General features: G+C 46.6%; 1 protein-coding gene across 1 annotated transcript in view; it reads right to left on the bottom strand.

The window, feature by feature from the left end:
* The window catches only part of IRAK1BP1 (interleukin 1 receptor associated kinase 1 binding protein 1), a 30,728-nt gene extending 12,607 nt beyond the window's left edge, over positions 1 to 18,121 (bottom strand). The window contains exons 1-2 of the mRNA XM_030555786.1: positions 17,795 to 18,121; positions 1,162 to 1,227 (exon numbers count right to left, since the gene is read on the bottom strand). Coding sequence (XP_030411646.1) covers positions 1,162 to 1,227; positions 17,795 to 18,097 — 369 coding nt within the window. The 5' untranslated portion in view covers positions 18,098 to 18,121. The remainder of the gene's footprint in view (positions 1 to 1,161; positions 1,228 to 17,794) is intronic.
* Positions 18,122 to 21,872: the final 3,751 nt, after the last annotated feature.

The raw sequence follows: 21,872 nt of genomic DNA, 5'->3' as shown, positions 1-21,872 counted from the left end.
AGGTTCATAGACTGAAAAAAATGGTACTTTTCCTTAGCTGGATTGACTCCCAGTACAGCACTTCCTGCTTGGTAAGGGGCTACTCATGCAAAGCCCTATTCACATGCATAGTTCCCTTGGTGTCAGTGGAATTACCCATATAAGAGAAAGTTATTCACCTTGTGCAGTAATGATGGTTCTTCAAGATGTGTGTCTATGTGCTCCACTGTAAGTGTGCGTGCGCCCTGTGCCTCTGATCAGAGATCTTTAGTAGCAATGTCCATTTGGTCCACACGTGCGCTCTCCTCCCTCCCTTGTGCTCTGCTGCAAGGCTAATTAGCAATGTGCAGGTGAACCATCCTCTGTTCCTTCTCTACTGCAGAGCCCCTATTGAGAATTCTGAAGTAGACGGAGAGTGGGTTGGTTGTGGGGAACCATTGTTACTTCACAAGGTGAGTAATTACTTTGAGTAGTGTCCCTATTGGTGCTCCACTGTAGGTGACTCCCAAGCAGTATCTCCTATGGAGGGTTGGGACTTTGGAGTCAAATCCGTTATGGATTACAATACTGTGGAGCCGAAGATGGCAACAGAAGCAGAGTAATCGGACAGTAGTCTGCAAAAGTATGAGCAGACACCCAGGTTTCCAGAATAGGAATGTCTTTAATTCAAGTGACCGAGGTGGAAACTGACCTCGTGGAATGTATAGATTCCAGGTGGAGGTACAAAATTACGAGCATGATAGCAGTAGCTAATACAGCGCTAGACCCATTTAGAGAGCCTCAGAGCTGATATCGCTGTGCCTTTTGATCTTTCTGCAATTGATAGGAAGAGCTTGGGAGATTTCCTAAAGGCCTTCATCCTATCCAAATAGAAGGCCAAGGCTCTCCTAACATCCAGCATATGTAGTATAGCTTCCCTGTTATCATGGAGTGAATGGGCTCCTTTCTACAGCAAAGAATGAAGAAAATCTTGCTCTTGCACCTCAGAACCTAGCTTACTTCTTGCAAAATTCTGTGGGGTGCATTTTTAATTTTACTACTTCATACTGTACAGTGCTTCATATTGTACAGTGCTGTACTGTATGTAACTGTCCCTTGCTAGTTTTGAGGAGAAAAGACAAAACCTACAAACTCACTATGTCTAGGTGCATGGTTATTCCTCTTGCTGTGGTTAATACATACCTCTGCTTCCATTTGATAAGCATTTTCTACTCTACTAAAATCCTTTGTCACAGTCACATTTTCTTCCTGAAACAAAGTACAAGAGTATAATTTTTAACCAAAGATTTTATGTTCATAGGCTACATGATATTCTAACTTTCCCTAGTGTCGTGTTACTGGTAACTCAAACACACGTGTGAAATTTGCTACACCACTCTCTTCAGTTAGACTCCAGATGGCAGTTAAAGATTGCAAGTTTCATTTGAAAAGTGATAAGTCTAGTGTTCTGGACAACAATTCTTCCTTTAATAAGAGTCTAATCCTTTAATAAGTGGGTTAGTCTGGACGAGGGCTTTGAGTGGAAAAGAACAGCATTTCCCTCCACTGTTTATCCGCTTCCCTAAGCCCTCGTCCAGACTAACCCGCGGCATCGGCGGGTTAAAATCGATTGCTCGGGGATCGATATATCGCGTCTAGTCTGGACGCGGTGTATCGATCCCCGAGCGCGCTTACATCGATTCCGGAACTCCATCAATCCGAACGGAGTTCCGGAATCGACACGGAGAGCCGCGGACATCGATGGAGCCCCGTCCAGACTGGTGAGTACCTCGATTTTAGAAATTCAACTTCAGCTACGTTATTCTCGTAGCTGAAGTTGCGTATCTAAAATCGATTTTAATTCCTAGTCTGGACGTGGCCTTACTCATTCACAAAAGAAGCTTGTGTCAATGTATTCCTTGAGTCAGGAACACATAAGATAGCATGCACCGATCTATGGCGCTATGTAATGACAAGCATTTCAAGTTAACAATTTGAGTCAGCTCCATAAATTATTACCATCGTTCAATGGCTTAAAAGTAGACTTGGCAGAATTCAATTTTTTTTTTTTATAATTGAGAATATCAAAATATTTATTTCTAAGCATTTTTATCAGTTTAAATTTTCAGTTACACAAAATTATGGGTGGGATTGTCAATTATTTAATGACAGATGTTGAGATTCAACAAATTAAAGTTTTAGAACTGGTAAAACACAAATTGTGAAAATATACAAAGTATCCTTAAATTAAACTCTAAGTTTTCCAGGAGCATTTTTCTTACCCTGCCTATTTGTAAGTTTTTATTACTATCAATTGAAATATTTTTTCATTGGTTTGTGTGTATATGGTGGAACTTATGTTTCATGATATTTTTCGATAGCAAGCTAATCCTTCCAAGCCTTTCTATAAAATATGAGTTTGGAAATCTCAGTACAATTTCCAATAGACAAATCTCAAGTGCAGTTAACTTTTTGGCAGTCTCTTCAGTGAAGGCCAAGGGATGATTCGGCCACAGTGACTAAATTGCACTTCTCAGGCGGAAGCATTCTTGCCAGAACAGAGTTGATGTAAATTAGCAAGATGGCTGCCTGTGGGGTGGATAGAGAGTTTGAGTCAATCCAATTCTAAAAATTTACTTATCTTATAAAGTAGCTTCAAGATTTAAAAAAAAAAACAAATCCTACAATATTTTTAATATCAGTAGGGAAATGTAGTCCATTTATTTGGACTGTCATAGGAAACCCTTTTTCACTCTTCTCCCAACCTCCCTCAAACATTACATAGAAATAACCAAGCGGACATGACTAATAATGAACAGCTGTTTTGGTAATCTGAATTATGGAGAAGAAAAATGTCCCCTAACCCCATTCAAAATGTTTTAAGCCTCTACACAGATTGAAGTACAATTGCCTTATTTGATACTTTATATGAGTTGCATATGTACTTAAGGACACTGCCATCTTGTGGTTTTGGGTCCCATTACAACATAAGTGGTGGTAAGACATTTTGTGTTCAGTATCAGTTTTGATAATATTCCACAGGAAGTTAATTTTTATCCCATCACATTTCAGATTTGAAATTAACAGTTTTCAGCAAGAATCAATTCCAGATAAAAATTAGTGGAAGAAATGTCTGCTCAGTTATATTATCAACTTTTACAATAATATTCCAGTGGAGATTTTTGCTCCTGTTTATGATGACAGAAAGGAAGGTGAGGGAACAATGGATGTTAGCGGAATTCTTAATTAGAATTATGACTGACTAGCTGAAAATGAAAAGGTTTTTTGGTTTATTTTTAATTGCTTATGTCTGCTGTAAGTTTTTTCTTCTTTTTGAGGAGCTATCAGTTTAATCACACTAGCCATAGAAAAAAGTAGTTTTAGCAACACTTTAAGATGAACTTTACATTTAGTGCCATGTTCTTAGAACTTGTGTAACAGTCTGTTCCATTTGCTAACATTCAGTGGGCAGGAAATGGTTTACAGTAGGATAATTTTCCAGTTCAGAATTAATAATTAACAGATCACATGCAAGACATGTTATCTCATCCACTCCATCAGTCCATAAGCCTATTCTCAAAAGAACCACACATGTAATTTGCTTACCCACTGTATTTTTGTAGTGTTACTGAAGTAAACCACCACTGTTCCAGAAAAAGGTCATTTATTTGTTTTGCAATAGCATGCCATGGAAGAGGATCCCATTTTATTAGACCGGGGTCAGCAATATTCGGCACCTGGCCCATCAGGATAATCTGCTGGCGGGCCGTGAGACATTTTGTTTACGTTGACCGTCCACAGGCATGGCCCCCCCATAGCTCCCAGTGGCTGCAGTTCACCGTTCCTGGCCAATGGAAGTGGGGGGCTGCAACCCACAGGGACATGCTGGCCACTGCTTCCCACAGCTCCCATTGGCTGGGAGCAGTGAACCACAGCCACTGGGAGCTGCGGGGGGTGCCTGTGGACAGTCAATGTAAATAAAATGTCTCACGGCCCACCAGTGGATTACCCTGATGCTGCATGCCGAAGATTGCCAACCCCTGTACTAGACACAAAACGTATAAACAAAATGGAAAGATTGTTCCTGTCCCAAATTGCTGCCAATCCAAGGCTAAATGTCTTACATGGTGGTGCTATGTCTTTCTCTGCTCTTCCATTTTCCCCTACTCTTAAAGCATGAAAATCCTACAAAATCTGCTATCACCATAAGCCTGCGTTCATAAATTTTCTTCTGCTAGGAGGAGCCACTTCGCAGCCACTGCTAGTTGCACCATAGATGCTGAAATGAATGACCACTCCTTCCTTCCTGAACATGGAAAAACAACCTAAAACAAAATGTGATAGCTCAAGCCAAGGTGAAGAGCAACCAATTATGAAAAAGGAAATGTCCAAAGGTAGTCAAGTTTTGCTGTAAGTTTTGCTCCACTTCACTTTGGTTCTTACTAAAAAGGAAACAACCCATTTTACTCAGCATGAAAGGTAAGACAGAGATCACAGCTGGGAGAAAAAACTTAGTTTGAACATATATGTTCTTAATATACAGTAGCAATTGGCTATACCATTATTTGCATTTGTAAATTACCAATTAACATTTCAGGTGCAACTGCCTTTTTAAAACCTTTGGATAAAAGCTTTGGAGAAATGTACACAATGTAACTTTGCACTATGGTAAACAGTATATAGAAGGACAAATGGAAATAGCACAGGAAAAGTTCGCTCTACTTTTTAATTCTATGGTTTTTTTTTTCTCCTCCTTGGCATAAGTTTGTTTCATTTTGCTTTTGTGATGACGTCCCATCTATGTATTCATGGGAAATAGTGTATTCTGACACCTCCCAAGAGCTCCAACTAATTAAAATATGAACCTGGACAGATAATCTGGAACTGAAAGCCATAAATACCTAGATAAAGTTAACTGGTATTCAAAGCATACTGCAATTACGAATTACAAATGGTATTTGTGCTCCAATCCCTCCTTCTCTTTCATCCACCTTGTGATGGCACCTCGCATGAGGCTTATAAAATTGGCAACATACAAGTCAAATGCAAAGAAGTCTGTCTTACTTTAATAGCATGAAACCTGTCTTAAGCAAACTCAATAGATCAACAAAAGTTTACTTGCTTAACAGGTGTATTTTAATAGAGGTGGAGCAGAATTAGACTCAACAGATTTGAGAATACTTTGGGATTTCTTAGGGCAAATGGTTGCCTAGTAAAGGTGGTGTCTTGTCCAGCCTTCAATGTATACTTATTTAACTACTAGATGTGAATACATGTTATTATTGGAACAAACCTTTAACTGCTTTTCACATTAATGTCTAAACCAGAATTCAAGTAGCATGTAGTTTGTGGGTTTTGTTTTGTTTTTTAAACAGCTTCTGACCCTGAATCCTCATGCAACCGCTATCACAAGTCATTGCTTATTTTTAGCAAGGTGGCCACTATTTAACTGCCAGCTGCAATATGTCTTAAAAAAAGGGGGGTGGGTGGGTGCCAGGGGCCTTAGTGGCTAAGTAAAAGACTATTTCCTCATTTTATTTCTCTATAAGCCCTCAAAGCAGACTCTGTGTTTTGTAAAGTGCTGCATACACTTAATAATACTCTATAAATAAATGCTACAGTGTGGTTTATTTCTGATTAAAATCCTATGTAAACATGTATGGAAATTAGGTGCAGCCCTCAGGCTTCCTGGTAACCTGCTAATGCAGCTCTTGCTGCTGCAAAGGTTGTGCTGTACTGATCTAGTCCAACTCCCTAGTACAACAAAAATGATTAAGGGGAATGGTGATAAGGATTAACAAAAGGTGTAAATATTTATAGCTTGGCTTAGCAATTCCCATGAGAGCTTAGATATCTTTACAAAGATTGGAAGGGTATAAACACCAGGAAAGGATATTAATTTTAGTGTGGTCCATAATGGTATTGATTAGAAGTAATGAGATAAAAATCAGCAAAGGACAAATTGCCAGTAGTGAGAGTTGTTAGATGGTAGAATAATCTACAATGTAAATGGAGGAAGTCCCAGTGTTGGAGTGATTTGAATCAGAGTAAAACAAAGCAATACAACTTATACCACAGGGAAGAGCTCCAGGAAGAAAAAACAAACAACAAAAAACAATGGGACTTTAGGTTGCTCTTCTGTAAGTTGCCTTGACCCTGATACCTTACTGATATCGAGGTACCCAGAACTGAGTGTGGTATTATGTGGACTTTTCAGTAAGTATAAGGGAGAATTAACACTTCCCTTTTCCATGATCTGATGTCTCTGCACCTGCAGTCCAAAACTGTGTTGACATTTTTTACCACTGTGTCACACTGAATGTTCAGTTCTCAGAGGCAGTCTACTCTCACTCCTAGGTCTCACCAGCACTACTTTCTGAGATACAATTTCTTTAAATGTATGTCAGACTGTTTTTCCCCAGATACATAGCTTGGCTTGGTCCAGATCAGACTTCATTTTGTAAAAAATGTTTCAGGTCTCATTGGTGTTTGCAATACCTCCTAATTTGAGTAGTACCTTACTTTAATTTACATGCTGTTTACCCATCTTCCATGTCATTCATGAAAGTGTTGCAGCACTTTGTGTCATCCTATTTTCAATTACCCAAGTGCAGGGGTAGGCAATCTATGGCACAGGTGCCGAAGGTGGCACGCAAGCTGATTTTCAGTGGCACTCACACTACCCGGGTCCTGGCCACCGGTCCAGGGGCCTCTGCATTTTAATTTAATTTTAAATGAAGCTTCTTAAACATTTTATAAACCTTATTTGCTTTACATACAACAATAGTTTAATTATATATTATAGACTTACAGAAAGAGACCTTCTAAAAACGTTAAAATGTATTACCGGCACGTGAAAACTTAAATCAGAGTAAATAAATGAAGACTCGGCACACCACTTCTGAAAGGTTGCCAACCCCTGCCCTAGTGGCAAGGTTGGAAGTCAGTTATTCACAACTTGGTCACCACAAGCTAGGCTTCCATGAGTCTTTTGTTTGTGATCTTCCCACATTTTTTAAAAGAAGTATTCATTTACCTAGCAATGAATTATGAGATGGTTGGACAATTTATTAGGGTGGTTATTTTTGGTGTATGAATGAAACAAGTCAGAGGCTTCCAAATAATAAAGAATGTGTGCACAAAAAAACCAAACTGCACCACACATTCATCCACTGGATTTTGAGACTTCAGCAGATTTCATAATGGTGTAATTGCCTGAAATGCTATAAGCCCTTGGATAAAGTTGTTTGCTTTCAAATTATACTTTTGGAGCTAAAGCTGCAGACACCTCCCAAATAGTGTATAAGACACTGATTTTGAAATTGGGTTTGTGCAACTGTGACTTCAAAGCTTCCTCCTGGCCCACCCTTATACTTATTCAAAAATGCCATTCATATTTGAAAAGCTCACCAGTGTGGCTGTAACCTCCTGAAACAGCTTACTTGGATTAATAATTAACCCATAAAAGATTGGAGGTAAAGAGCACTTTCAGTAGAAAAACTTTCTCAGTAAAGAACTATTGACAGCTGTTGTAACTCGGTGAATATGTTTGGGTAAGACTATTCATTCTGTATGAGCAGTATACAGGGAGGGTCAATGCTGGGAGATTCCCCAGATGGATTTTAATATAAGTAGCCACACTGTAGCAAGAGGACAGAACTATGGACAAACTAGAGTCTAACAAGATAGACTCAGTCCTGTCTGTATGAATCATGTGCCAGCTGCATATATCTTAATAGGATTAGAAATATCTTGCCAGAGTGAATAAGTGTGAAGTATTTTTTTTTCAGATGTGAGCACTATATTCATACACAGAAGCCACAAGCGGCTGAATGCTGGAAACCTACAATCTTCTACTTATCCATATAAGAGGTACTGAATAGTACAGGCAGCAGCATAAGCTTCCTCTGTCACCATCTGCCTCATTCCTGATTTGAAGAGTCAGCTTCTAGGGGCAGGAAGACAATTCAGCTTCCATTCACTTTCAGTCTTTGGCTTCTCAGATGAGAATAGCAACAAGCTGTGATTAGGACATGGATCTCTCACCACTAGAAAACTGACTGAAAACCAACTTCATTTGCATAAGTCACAGAACAGCTATTAGACACCACCCACCTGGGCTAGATTCCTTCCAGCAATCTAGGGGTAAAGTGAGTTCTTCTGATTTAGTGGCAGCCTCTCATTTTTTTGCTTCCGGATATATTTTTGCCAACATAAATATCAATGAGAAAAGTATCTGATTAGTGGTTTGAGCACTGGCCTGCTAAACCCAGGGTTGTGACTTAAATCCTTGAGGCCATTTAGGAAATGGGGGTAAAAATCTGCCTGGGGATTGGTCATTTTTATTTTTAGGGGGAAGGATAGCTCAGTGGTCTGAGCATTGGGCTGCTAAACCCAGGGTTGCAAATTCAATCCCTGAGGGGGCCACTTAGGGATCTGGGGCAAATATCAGTACTTTTGGTTCTGCTAATGAAGGCAGGGGGCTGGACTCAGTGACCTTCTGGGGTCCCTTCCAGTTCTATGAAATAGGTGTATCTCCATATATTATGTGTCCTAGCCTGTGGTGGAAGATCCCTGGTCTGTCTGCTGTAGACAGGTACAACTCCCACAACCAGTTCACTTTCCCTGTAGAGAAAGCACAATCATTGTCATCATTCCCCTGTAAAATTTTAACCACAATGCTGCCTCTTCTCTGAAAGAATTTAGAGGTACAACTCCCTGTTTTAGGCCATTTGTTTTCTGAGTGGGTCAGAAACATAGGCAGGGTTAAGGGAAGAAGAGAGAACAGTGTGCCATGCTCTGTTGCTGCAAGAGAACAAATGAGTGCTGCAGACTAAACAGAGGGGCCAGCAAGCGAAGTGCTAGTGCCACTCTTAACATATTAGCAACAGAGAGTGTAGCTAACACACTCTGCAGCAGAATATCAGTGCACAATAACAATAAGGTGAACATAAAGGAAGACTGCATAATCCCCCTACCCAGCAAGGCAAGCAGCAACTACTTCACAGGAGAAAAAGAAAAGCACAGATATAGAGACAGGATTGGCTTAGATAGAGATCCTTAAGGCAGTCTTGCAAAATATTACCCACACTATGAAAATGAGTGTAGGCAAGTAAAACTTTGCCCAGGTCTACACTACAAGTTTAGGTTGAATTTAGCATTTAGATCGATTTAACCCTGCACCTGTGCACACGACGAAGCCATTATTTTTTACTTAAAGAGCTGTTAAAATAAATTTTGGTACTCCTCCCACAACAAGGGGACTAGCGCTGAAATCAACCTTGCCAGGTCGAATTAGGGGTAGTGTGGTAGCAATTCGACAGTATTGACCTCCTGGAGCTATCCCAGAGTGCTCCATTGTGACCGTTCTGGACAGCGCTCTCAACTCCGATGCACTGGCCAGGTAGACAGGAAAAGGCCTGCGAACTTCTCATTCCTGTTTGGTCAGCATGGCGATCTGCAGGTGAGTGCAGATCTCATCAGCAGAGGTGACCATGATGGAGTCCCAGAATCACAAAAGAGCCCCAGCATGGACCGAATAGGAGGTACGGGATCTGATCGCTGTATGGGGAGATGAATCTGTGCTATCAGAACTCCGTTCCAAAAGATGAAATGCCCAAACATTTGAAAAAATCTCAAAAGGACGGAAGGACAGAGACTATAACAGGGACCCGCAGCAGTGCCGCACGAAACTTTAGGAGCTGAGGCAAGTCTACCAAAAAACAAGAGAGGCAAATGGCCGCTCCGGGTCAGAGCCCCAGACATGCCACTTCTATGATGAGCTGCATGCCATTCTACCCCACCCGTAATTTGACTCTGTCGATGGAGTAGCACGCAACAGGGATGTGGGTTTTGGGGATGAGGAGGAGGAGGTTGAAGATAGCTTGCAGCAAGGAATCTGAGAAACCGTTTTCCCTGACAGCCAGGAACTGTTTCTCACCCTGGACATGCAGTCAGTACCCCCTGAACCCATCCAAGGCTGCCTCTGGGATACACCAGGTGGAGAAGGGACTTCTAGTGAGTGTACCTTTTTAAATATTATACATGGTTTAAAAGCACACATGTTTAATGACTAATTTGCCCTGGCATTCGCAGCCAGTACAGCTGCTGGAAAAGTGTTAACGTGTCTGGGGATGGAGCGGAAATCCTCCAGGGCCATCTCCATAAAGCTCTCCTGGATGTACTTCCAAAGCCTTTGCAAAAGGTTTCTGGGGAGGGCAGCCTTATTCCATCCTCCATGATAAGACACTTTATCATGCCAAGCCAATAGCACGTAGTCTGGAATCATTGCATAACAAAGCATGGCAGCATATGGTCCCGGTGTTTGCTGGCATTCAAGCAACATCCGTTCTTTATGTGTTATCCTTAGGAGAGTGATATCAATCCTGGACACCTGGTTGAAATAGGGTGCTTTTATTAAGAGGACATTCAGAGGTGCCCGTTCCTGCTGGGTTGTTTGCCTGTGGCTGAACAGAAATGTTCCCTGCTATTAGCCATGCAGTGGGGGGAAGGGTGAAGCAATCATCCCAGAGAATTGGGTGTGTGTGTGGGAAGGGTTTAGTTGGGTTTGTGCTGCACGTTAACCCGAAAACTGCAACCCCTCCTCTTTTTAAAGGGCCAATCCATTTTAAATGGACAACCTAGCAGCTGCTTGGTATGGGAAATGAGGGCACTGCTGTTTGAAACCATTCCCACATTATGAAGATTAAAGAAACCAAAAGACTGTGTCTTACCGTGGCTGCATGCAAGCCAAATTCTGTTGGCCAGCCCTGCGTGAAAGATCTCTCACACCAAACCGGCATACCCTCAATAAGGGGCAAAATGCGACTGAAAGCACATGTGCTATGCATTGTTAACAGCAAGGTTTACTGTGAAAAAGTCTACCCACTGTTCTCTAAAATGTGTCTTTTTAATGACTATTCTCCCTTTTTTTTCCTCTACCAGCTGAAAATGTTTCAACACTCACATTATCTTCTCCTTCCCAGAGGCTAACGAAGATTAGAAGGCCAGAAAAAAAGCACTCACGATGAAACGTTCTCTGAGCTCATGCAGTCCTCCCACACTGAAAAAGTCCAGCAGAATGCGTGGAGGCAGACAATGTCAGAGTCCAGAAAACACAATATGAACATGAAGATAGGTGCCAGCTGAAGATAATAAGTGGCGGGCTGAAGATGATATGTGGCATCAGCTTGGTGACAGAAGGCAAGAGGCAATGCTGAGGCTACTGGAGGAACAAACTGATATGCTTTGGTGTATGGCTGAGGTTCAGGAAAGGAAGCTTGAGCACAGCCCGCCACTACAGTTCCTGTGTAACCAACTGCCCTCTTCCCCAAATTCCATAGCTTCCTCACTCAGACACCCAAGAACGCGGTGGGGGGGGCCTCCGGGCACCCAACCACTCCACCCCAGAGACTGCCCAAGCAACAGAAAGCTGGCATTCAATAAGTTTTAAACTGCAATGTGGCCTTGTCCTTCCCGCCTTCTCTACCCCACCTGGTGGTTCCCTCCCCCCCACACCCCTCCCAGGCTATCTTAGCAGTTATCCCCCTGTTTGTGTGATGAATTAATAAAGAATGCATGAATGTGAAGCAACAATGACTTTACTGCCTCTGCAAGTGGTGATCGAAGGGGGGAGGGGACGGGAGAGTGGTTAGCTTACAGGGAAGTAGAGTGAACCAAGGGAGTGGGGGAGAGTTCATCAAACAGAACTTTCATACCGTAGCCTGGCCAGTCATGAAACTGGTTTTCAAAGCTTCTCTGATACACACCGCACCCTCCCGTACTTTGCTAACTGTCCTGAGCCTAATTACACATTCTACCACCATTCTGCACTTGCTCAGCCTATAGCTGAACAGTTTCTGATTACTGTCCAGGCTACGAGCATTAGCCTGCTAAACCCAAGGTCCTTGAGGGGGCCATTTGGGGACTGGTCCTGCTTTGAGCAGGGGGTTGGACTAGATGATCTCCTGAGGTCCCTTCCAACTTAATAATCTATGATTCTATGATTCTACATGTGTACGGCTTCATGAGCCATGGCATTAAGGGACAGGCTGGGTCCTCAAGGATAACTATAGGCATTTCAACATCCTCAATGGTTATTTTCTGGTCTGGGAAGAAAGTCCCTTGCTGCAGCTTTTGAAATAGACCAGAGTTCCTGAAGACCTTTCCCAGCTATCCCCCACTGATGTTGGTGAAACGTCCCTTGTGATCCACCAGTGCTTGCAGCACCATTGAAAAGTACCCCTTTCAGTTTATGTACTCGCTGGCTTGGTGCTCCAGTGCCAAGATAGGGATATGGGTTCCATCTATCGCCCCATCACAGTTAGGGAATCCCATTGCAGCAAAGCCATCCACTATGACCTGCACATTTCCCAGAGTCATATCCTTGATATCTGCAGCTCTTTGATTGCGTTAGCTACTGGATCACAGCAGCCCCCACAGTAGATTTGCCCACTCCAAATTGATGTCTGACTGACGTAGCTGTCAGGTAGCTGTCGGGCGTTGCAAGCTTCCACAGGGCTATCGTCGCTTGTTTGCCAACTGTGAGGGCTGCTCTCATCTTGGTATTCTTGTGTTTCAGGGCAGAGGAAAACAAGTCACAAAGTTCTATGAAAGTGCCCTTACACATGTGCAAGTTTTGCAGCCACTGGGAATTGTCCGAGATGTGCAACACTATGCAGTCCCACCAGTCTGTGCTTGTTTCCCAGGCCTAGAAGCAGCATTCCATGGGATGAACCTGTCCCATTAACACCATGATGTCCACATTGCCGGGGCCCGTATTTTGAGAGAAGTCTGTGTCCATGTCCTCATCACTCTCGTCACCTCCTTGCCTGATTTTGCTTTTGAGGGTTCTGGTTCTGCATATACTGCAGGAAAATGCGTGTGGTGTTTACAGTGCTCATAATTGTGGCAGTGATCATAGCGGGCTCCATACTTGCTGTGCTATAGCGTCTGTGCTGAAAAAAGGTGCAAAACAATTGTCTGCTGTTGCTCCGATGGAGGGAGAGGCAACTGATGACATGGCTTACAGAGTTGTCACACAGAATGGCCCCCTCAAGGACTGAACTCACAACCCTGGGTTTAGCAAGCTAATGCTCAAACCACTGAGCTATCCCTCCCCCTACTATTCAGGGAGAGAGGGCGGGGGGAGAAAATGAATACAAAACAAATCTGGTCTCTCTAGTTTTGATCCACTCCATCTCTCTTATACATCTTAGGCTGGCAGATCGTGCAGTATGACTGTTAGCCATCATCGTCTTCTGGCTGCTTGCCAGAAGATGGTGCAATATGACTGCTGGCCATCATCTTCTCCCATTTATGTCCAGGCACCCCTGTCCGACATCACCAAGGCCAGCCAGGAGCACACATATCTGCCCAGGTGCCCCCAACTGACCTCACTGAGGTCGGCTAAAAGAGCACCCAAGAGATGATGATGATGGCTACTACTCATAATGCACCGCCAAAAGGCAATGAGCTGCTGCTGTGTAGTAATGCCACGTCTGGCAGCACCCAGGAGACACATGGTGATGGTGAGCTGAGCGGGCTCCATGCTTGTCGTGGTATGTCGTCTTCATGGGTAACCCAGGAAAAAAGGCGAGAAACAATTTATTGCTGTTGCTTTCATGCGGGAGGAGGGGAAGGGGGGCTGAATTCCCATGGGTGGCGGAGATTGCAGGAACTGTAGGATAGCTACCCACAGTACAATGCTCCGGAAGTCAACGCTAGCCTTGGTACTGTGGATGCACTCCACCAAGTTAATGGTCTTAAGTGAGGACACACACAATCAACTGTATAAAATTGATTTCTAAAAAATCGACTTCTATAAATTCAACCTAATTTCGTAGTGTAGACATACCCTTAGACATGGACAGGCAAAATTTCATGATAAGTTTGTGAACTGGATTTAAAGGCAAGTTTCCTTCTAAATCTTCCACAAAGCAGTGCCCACTGTGCAAGGAGGGTCCTTCACAGGAGATTTCTAAGTCCTAGCCAGAAAAAGGAGGTATAAATTAAAGACCCATCAGATTTTAAAACAAAATAAATCTTCACATCTATTACCCTCTATATACACGCTTCCAGTTTGTGCTAAATTTGTGTTACTTATTGATTTTGAAATAAAATGCCAAAAACAAAAAGTTTTGAAGAAATGGATGTAAGGATTAAAAATAAAATGTTTTAAAGGCAGCAAACTGCTGGCTTAGTTTTTGTTTGAGAATTTAAGAAGACATGCCTCACTCAGTGCCCCCCACATCAACAATGCCAGTGAAATATTGACGTAACTCACAGTGCTGCACCTCATGAGGCTCTTAGAATATTTTGTTACATCTAACTGTAATGAACAAAAGGACAATAAAATCAGTGATCCCTTGTTGGACAGAATATAGACAAATCTCTAGGTTATAGCTCAATTTTGACATTTAAAGCATGTATAGGTCTCCTCCAGGTCAGTAACACATATTCAGAGGTGAAAGTAAGCTGGTACGCGCCGGTCCTCACCAGTAAGAAAAGGAGACTGACTGAGGGAGGGAAAGAGAAGCCTGCTCCCTGCATAAGCACAGTTTAAACTCAGCTGGTCCCTGATGGTTCAGCCCCCAGGGCTAGGTTTCTGGCCTCCTTGTTAATTTCATTCACAGTAGCTGGGGGGAGGGGGTCGAGGGGAGGGTGTGTTTGACCATGGCAGGGGCAGTCCCTGTCTGCCCCCGGGGATGAGGGGATCTCTCCTACTAATATACACAACAAATACAAGCATTTGGCTGCACAGCTTAAATCCTGAGGTAATAAAAGCAGGTGAAAGGGGAAAACTCACTTTCATATTGGTTTCTTGTTTCCTCCCTCCCCCTCCTCCAGCTAGGCTGCAGACAAGGCTCTGCATTCCTCCCCATTCCTCCCCCCCTCCTCCCCTCAGCAGGAGTTTTCCTCTAGGTTCTAGCTTGCAGTAGACTGGCTGAGATGCCTGCTATTGCTGCCTGCAAAAGAACAGTTTAAACTCAGCTGTTCCCTGTGCAGTTCAGTGACCAGAGTTAGGAGACGTTTCTGGCATTCTTGTTAATTTCACTCCCAGTTATTGTTGGGTGTGAGTGACCATGGCAGGGGCAGTTCTTTTTTGCTCCTGGGATGAGAGGATCTTCTAAACACAATCAAAATCAGGAACCATTTCCAAGTTTAAATCTATCCTGTTCCCTCCCCAGCAGAGGATCGTGGTTGTGATGTCCAAACTGCTTGCAGATCCTCTTTGAAATGTTACTGTTCAAAAAAAACCAACACAAAAAACATGGAGAACATGGTGGAAAGATGTGTCATGATGATTAGGGTTTATTTTGGGCAAAGCAATTTTGCTAAAACAACTAAAGATTTACAGGGAAAGCAAATAGCCCCCATAGACAAAACCACAAAGGGATTGGAGGGGAAAACTGAATACTCAGCGAAATTATTGTGCCTCCTTTGAAAGAAATAGTAGTTTTCATTCCAATCCACCCTCTTTCTATATTGATTTAAACACCTGAAATGTCCTTAGGACAGCAGGAACAATCTCAGATCTCTTTTTGTTCTGTCCTGCCTGCAGAGTGCAGAGACTGAAATTGATAAAACTTTCTTTAAACATACATTTCATGAAGGCTATTCCAGTTGTCCTCCGTTCACCCCTGATTTTCCCTTCCTCTCCTCCTGCCTGCCCCCGCCTCCCACACCCCCCTACCCCCCGCTCCCTCCCTGGCTGGCTGGCTGGCTGGCTGTGGTTTTTGCCTTGGTTATTTACTCCTTGGCAGACCCAGCCCAGCAGCATCTGTTGGATCTCTGCAGGCAGCAGCCCACAGGGGCCAGTTGCTGGGGTCGCAGCTGGTCGATGGCAGGCTGCAGCTGCATTGTTTGTGACACATTCATACACATATATACAGTATGTATGTGTATGTATGAATGTGTGTGTCACAAACAATGCAGCTGCAGCCTGCCGCCAACTGCCCCGACCCCAGCAACTGGCCCCTACTATTGTATTTTAGTAGTATTGGAGATCCCCTCATCCAGGGGGCAGAAAAGAACTGCCCCTGCCATGGTCACACACAGCTTCCCCCCACCCCCTCAACAACAAATTAATAAAGATGCCAGAAACCTCTCTTAACCCTGGGGGCTGAACCATCAGGGAACAACTGAGTTTAAACTGTTCTTATGCAAGAGGCAGTTTCCCTGCTGCAAGCTAAAGAGGAGTCTCTGCAGCAGCTGCTGAGTGCCAGGCAGGGAGGAAGCACAGAGTCTAGCATCGGCAGCCTGGCTGGAGGAGGAGGAGGAGGAGGGAAGACATGTGACAGAGAGTTTTCACTTTTTCAGGCTTATTCCAATAGTAAAGTTTTATTACAGACAGTACTGGTAGTAGTAATAGTAGCTTTATTTTCTCTATCTATGTCATGCAATGGGAGGGATCCATGAAGTATGTAGGAGAGGTGGGTGGGTTGCTTGTGACTGGACCATATAGGTAAGAAATGTAAATTACTTTCACCCCTGCCCAAAGCCCAGGGATCCCAGCCACCTCTGCAGCTGGTAGCTCTGGGGTTAATTTAAAGGGCCTGGCTCCTAGCTTCAGCTGAATCGCTGAGCCCTTTAAATCCTGATTTAAAAGCCCCAGGATTTAAAAGCCCCACCTCTTCCAGCTGAGGACCCTCCCCTCCGCAGGACTCTGGAGTACCGTAAGTCCTTCGAGTTACTTTCACCCCTGCACATACTCCAATCATTGCACTGTTTGTAATCCCTTACCAACTCTGCTTGTTGCCATTGCTGTTGTTTTCATAAAGGGTTTATTAAAGGAACATGAAGTCAATGGAAAGATAATACAACCACTGATATCAGATCAGTGCTCCAGGGCAAGTGAGAAGGTGCTGGGGTGCGGAGGGTGTTGCGGTTTAGGTAGGGTTGCCAGGCATCGTTATCGACTGGAACCCGTGGTCAAAAAGCACTGCTGACTGGGCCACTAAAAGTCCAGTCAGTGGCACAGCAGGGCTAAGGCTGGCTCCCTGCCTGCCCTGGCTCTGCACGGCTCCTGGAAGTGGCAAGCATGTCTGGCTCCTAGGTGCAGGGGTGGTCACTGGGGCTCCATGCACTGCCCCACCCCAAGCGCTGGCTCCACAGCTCCTATTGGGGGCAGCATCAGTAGACAGCACACAGAGCCCCCTTGCCCCTCCACCTAAGAGCTGAACATGCCAGTTGCTTCTGGGAGTCACCTGAGATAAGCGCCGCCCAGACAGAGCCAACACTCCAAACCTCCTCCTGTTCCTCATCCCCTGCCCCAGCCCTGAACCCCCTGCTGCACCCCACATCCCTCATCCTGAGCCCACACTCCCTCCCATACCCCAACTCCCTGCCCTGAACCTAGTCCTGCACCCCAAACCCCTCAGCCTCAACCTGTAGCTCCCTCTCGCACCCTGAACCCCTCATCCCCAACCCCACACCAGAGCCCACACCTTCAGCCCTCACTCTCCAGCAGCCCAACCTCATACCCTAGCCCGGTGAAGGTGAATGAGGCTGGGGGAGAGCAAGTGACAGAGGAAGCGAGCGGGAGGTGAGGCCTCGGAGAAAGGGTGGGACAAGGGTATTGGGTTTTGTGCGATTACAAAGTTGGCAACCGTAGGTGCTGGGCACGGGCGCTCAGTGGGGTTTAGGACTTGGGGTGGAGACGGATTAGAGCCAGTGGCGGGTTTAAGGCTGGGGGCTCCCGAGGGGGGAATGCCGGGCGGGGTTCGGGCTGGGCACTCCGAGGGCTGAGGTTTAAGGCGGGACGCGCGGCGGGGAGGGTATCGGAGTTTACAGCTGGGGGCTCCCGTAGGGGGGCGGGGTGTCTCCGGGCTCTCACCTGCACCCCGCGCTGCCGGGCGCTCTGCGCGATGTACTCCAGCCGCCGGGTCACGCTGCTCCGCGCCTCCCCGGCCTCCCCCTTCCTGCTCCCCAGCCGGATGGAGACCCGCGCCCGGTCCGGGGCCGCACACAGCTCCGCGCTGCCGCTCACGTGAACCTCCCGCCCTGGCGGCACTGCGGCGCTGCGGCCGCTGAGGAGCCCCGGCACCGGCTCGTTCTCCCGCCCGCGAGCCCCGAGCGGCGCGGCTAAAAGCTCCGCGAACACCCGGGCGGGAGACAGCGGCAGCGCGGACAGCGACATTCTGCTGGCCCGTTACAGCACCATGGCAACCAACGCCACGGTGGCCGAAAAGCCCCTCCCACCCATGGCCTCATGGGAATGATACATGAGGCTCACGTGACTGCCATGTCTGTTTCCGGGGCGGAACTAACTGCCCACGGCCCCAGCGCGAGGCAGAAGCCCCCGGACACGCTCCGCCCTGATAGTTACGGAGGCGCCGCCAGACTCGGAAGTTCTAGCGCGGGGTGCAGCTCCGCCGGCAGCGGGACTGAGGCGCTTGCAGCCCAGCTCCGCAGCAGGAGGCAGCGGAAGTGGCCACACGCCTCTCGCCTGACCCCTCGGTGCCGCAGCGTCGCCCAGGCCTGTGGTCCGCAGCCGGCCTCTCCCAGCGGTGACAGGCCTGACCCAGGCAGCGGCGCCGCTGTAGCGCCGAAAGGCCAGTCAGCCGGCGGCGGGACCTGGGGGAGGCTGCCTGGCCGGGAGCTAAGGGCGCCCGGGTCTTAGTCTGCGCTGGCCTGTGGGCGGGGGCTCTCAGCTGCCTCTGGCCATGTCTACATCTAAAATTTTGCAGCGCTGGTTGTTACAGCTGTATTAGTACAGCTGTATAGGGCCAGCGCTGCAGAGTGGCCACACTTACAGCAACCAGCGCTGCAAGTGGTGTTAGATGTGGCCACACTGCAGCGCTGTTGGGCGGCTTCAAGGGGGGTTCCGGGACGAGAGAGCAAACCGGGAAAGGAAACCAGCTTCCCCGCGGTTTGCTCTCTCGGTCCCGGAGCCAGCCAGCAAACCGCAGGGAAGGAGACCTGCTTGCTCGGGGTTCCGGGACCGAGAGAGCAAACCGGGAACGCCGCGGTTTGCTCTCTCGGTCCCGGAGCCAGCCAGCAAACCGCAGGGAAGGAGACCTGCTTGCTTGGGGTTCCGGGACCGAGAGAGCAAACCGGGAACGCCGAGGTTTGCTCTCTCGGTCCCGGAGCCAGCCAGCAAACCGCAGGGAAGGAGACCTGCTTGCTCGGGGTTCCGGGACCGAGAGAGCAAACCGGGAACGCCGCGGTTTGCTCTCGCGTTCCCGGAGCCAGCCAGCAAACCGCAGGGAAGGAGACCTGCTTGCTCGGGGTTCCGGGACCGAGAGAGCAAACCGGGAACGCCGCGGTTTGCTCTCTCGGTCCCGGAGCCTGCCAGCAAACCGCAGGGAAGGAGACCTGCTTGCTCGGGGTTCCGGGACCGAGAGAGCAAACCGGGAACGCCGCGGTTTGCTCTCTCGGTCCCGGAGCCAGCCAGCAAACCGCAGGGAAGGAGACCTGCTTGCTCGGGGTTCCGGGACCGAGAGAGCAAACCGCGGCGTTCCCGGTTTGCTCTCTCGGTCCCGGAACGCCGAGCAAGCAGGTCTCCTTCCCTGCGGTTTGCTGGCTGGCTCTGGGACCGAGAGAGCAAACCGCGGCGAAGCTGGTCTCCTTTCCCGGTTTGCTCTCTCGGTCCCGGAACCCCGAGCAAGCAGGTCTCCTTCCCTGCGGTTTGCTGGCTGGCTCCGGGACCGAGAGAGCAAACCGGGAAAGGAAACCAGCTTGATTACCAGAGGCTTCCTCCTTCCACGGAGGTCAAGAAAAGCGCTGGTAACTGTCTACATTGGATTACCAGCGCTGGATCACCAGCGCTGGATCCTCTACACCCGAGACAAAACGGGAGTACGGCCAGCGCTGCAAACAGGGAGTTGCAGCGCTGGTGGTGCCCTGCAGATGTGTACACCTTCAAAGTTGCAGCGCTGTAACTCCCTCACCAGCGCTGCAACTTTCTGATGTAGACAAGCCCTCTGTCTCAACCACCCCGCAGAGTACCCGGAGTCTGCGCCAATAGCTGGGACCTGCCCTGCGCCGGGGATCGAACAGGGATGGCGGGATTCATTCCGCGCCCACAGCCCCAAGTTCCCTGCCCCTGGACTCCAGTGTGACTAGATTGGTTTCCTCTTTAGTTCTGAAACAGAAAACTCTTGGAGAGGTTAGGTCTCAGCCTCTAGCTCCCACCTGTGACTGACCCTTGAAGTGTCAAATAAGTTGCAGAGCCTGTCCTTAGGGCTTTCCCACTGAGAAGTGGAGGGGTTGCTGGCCTCAGGAAGGAGAGTACCTATTCCAGCCCAGTTTTACAGATTCAGAAGCTTTGGGTTTTTTTTGGATGCTTGTGTGAACTGTATCCTAACTGTGACCTTATCAAAGTTTGTTCAGTACTGGAGGATGTGGTGGTAGCCTTTGGAAACAGACTGCAAGCCTGAGTGTTCTGAGTGTTCTGGTGGTGGCATGGGAAACAAATTACACAATCTTTTTTAGGCACCCTCCTGTCATAGGAGTGGTGGGTATCTGAAACAAGGAAACACTCACATCAACTTGCCTCAATTCTGTTGTTACTTTCGTGCTATCAGATCTCCAGGGATTTGTCTTGACTAGGAAAAGTGGTCAAGTTTAGGTTGGGTTTAACTAACCTATACTAGCTAAACCCAACCTCAACTCTACTTCTTTCTTTATGTAGATGCAGGGTTTAGTTTAATTTAGCTGATCAAGCTGTAACCTAGATTGTTGCCTAGAATCCAATTAGGTCTGGAGCAGGACTGCATCCTTTTCTGACTCACCCATCCTTGGCAACCCCTGGCATCTGCAATAGGATCCTCTATGTACTTCTCTGCTAGCAATTATTTCATCCCCGCTACAAGAATAAGCAATGATGTAGTTGGAGGAGACTCTAAAGGTGTAAATGCCAAAGAATACTTCCTATCTCCCAGGGGGCTTAGCCCTCCCTATAGGTGGAGGTAGCTTCTGCCCCATGTAGTTGCTCCTGGAAGGGAGTTTCACTGTTTCATAGATTCTAAGGCCATAAGGGATCATTGTGATCATCTGATCTGACTTCCCATATAGCACAGCCTATGGAACTTCTCCAAAATAATTCCTAGAGCAGGGGTGGCCAACCTGAGCCTGAGAAGGAGACAGAATTTACCAATGTACATTGCCAAAGCGCCATGGTAATATGTCAGCAGCCCCCCATTAGCTACCCCCTCAGCTTTCAGGGCTTCCTGCCCACCGGGAATCCTGATGATCAGTTCCTCCCCCTCCCTGCACTTCCTGATCAGCTGTTTCATGGCATGTAGGAGACTCTGGGGAGGGAGGGGGTGGGAAGGGGGCAGGGCCTGTGACAGAGCCAAGGGTTGAGCAATGAGCACCTCGGAAAGTGGACACCTGTAGCTCCAGCCCCCAAATCAGTGCCTATACAAGGAGCCACATATTCACTTCTGAAGAGCAGCATGTGGCTCCGGAGCCACAGGTTGGCCATCCCTGTCCAGAGCATATCTTTTAGAAAAACATTCAATCTTGATTTAAAAATTGTCAGTGATGGAGAATCTACCACAACCTTTGGTAAATTGCTCCAATGGTTAATGACATGCTATTAAAAATTTACACCTAAGTTCTGGTATTATTTTTTTCTAGCTTCAACTTCCAGACATGAGATCACGTTATACCTTTCTCTGCTAGTAAGAGTCCATTATAAAGTGTTGGTTCCTCATGTAGGTACTGGTAGACTGTAATTAAGTCACCCCTTAGCCTTCTCTTTAAGTTAAACAGAGCTCCTTGAATCTATTACTATAATGCTGGTTTTCTACTCCTGTAATCGTTCTCCTGACTTTTCTCTGAAACCCTCTCCAATTTATCAACATTCTTTTTGAATTGTGGACACTGGAACTAGAATAATAGAATTGTGGATCTGGAGGGACCTCAGGAGGTCATCTAGTCCAGTCCTCTGCACTTGTGACAGGACT

The sequence above is a fragment of the Gopherus evgoodei genome, chromosome 3 (assembly GCF_007399415.2).
Source record: "Gopherus evgoodei ecotype Sinaloan lineage chromosome 3, rGopEvg1_v1.p, whole genome shotgun sequence".
NCBI lineage: Eukaryota > Metazoa > Chordata > Testudines > Testudinidae > Gopherus > Gopherus evgoodei.
Note: the sequence above shows the minus strand (reverse complement) of the source record. Positions and strands in the feature narration are given on the sequence as shown.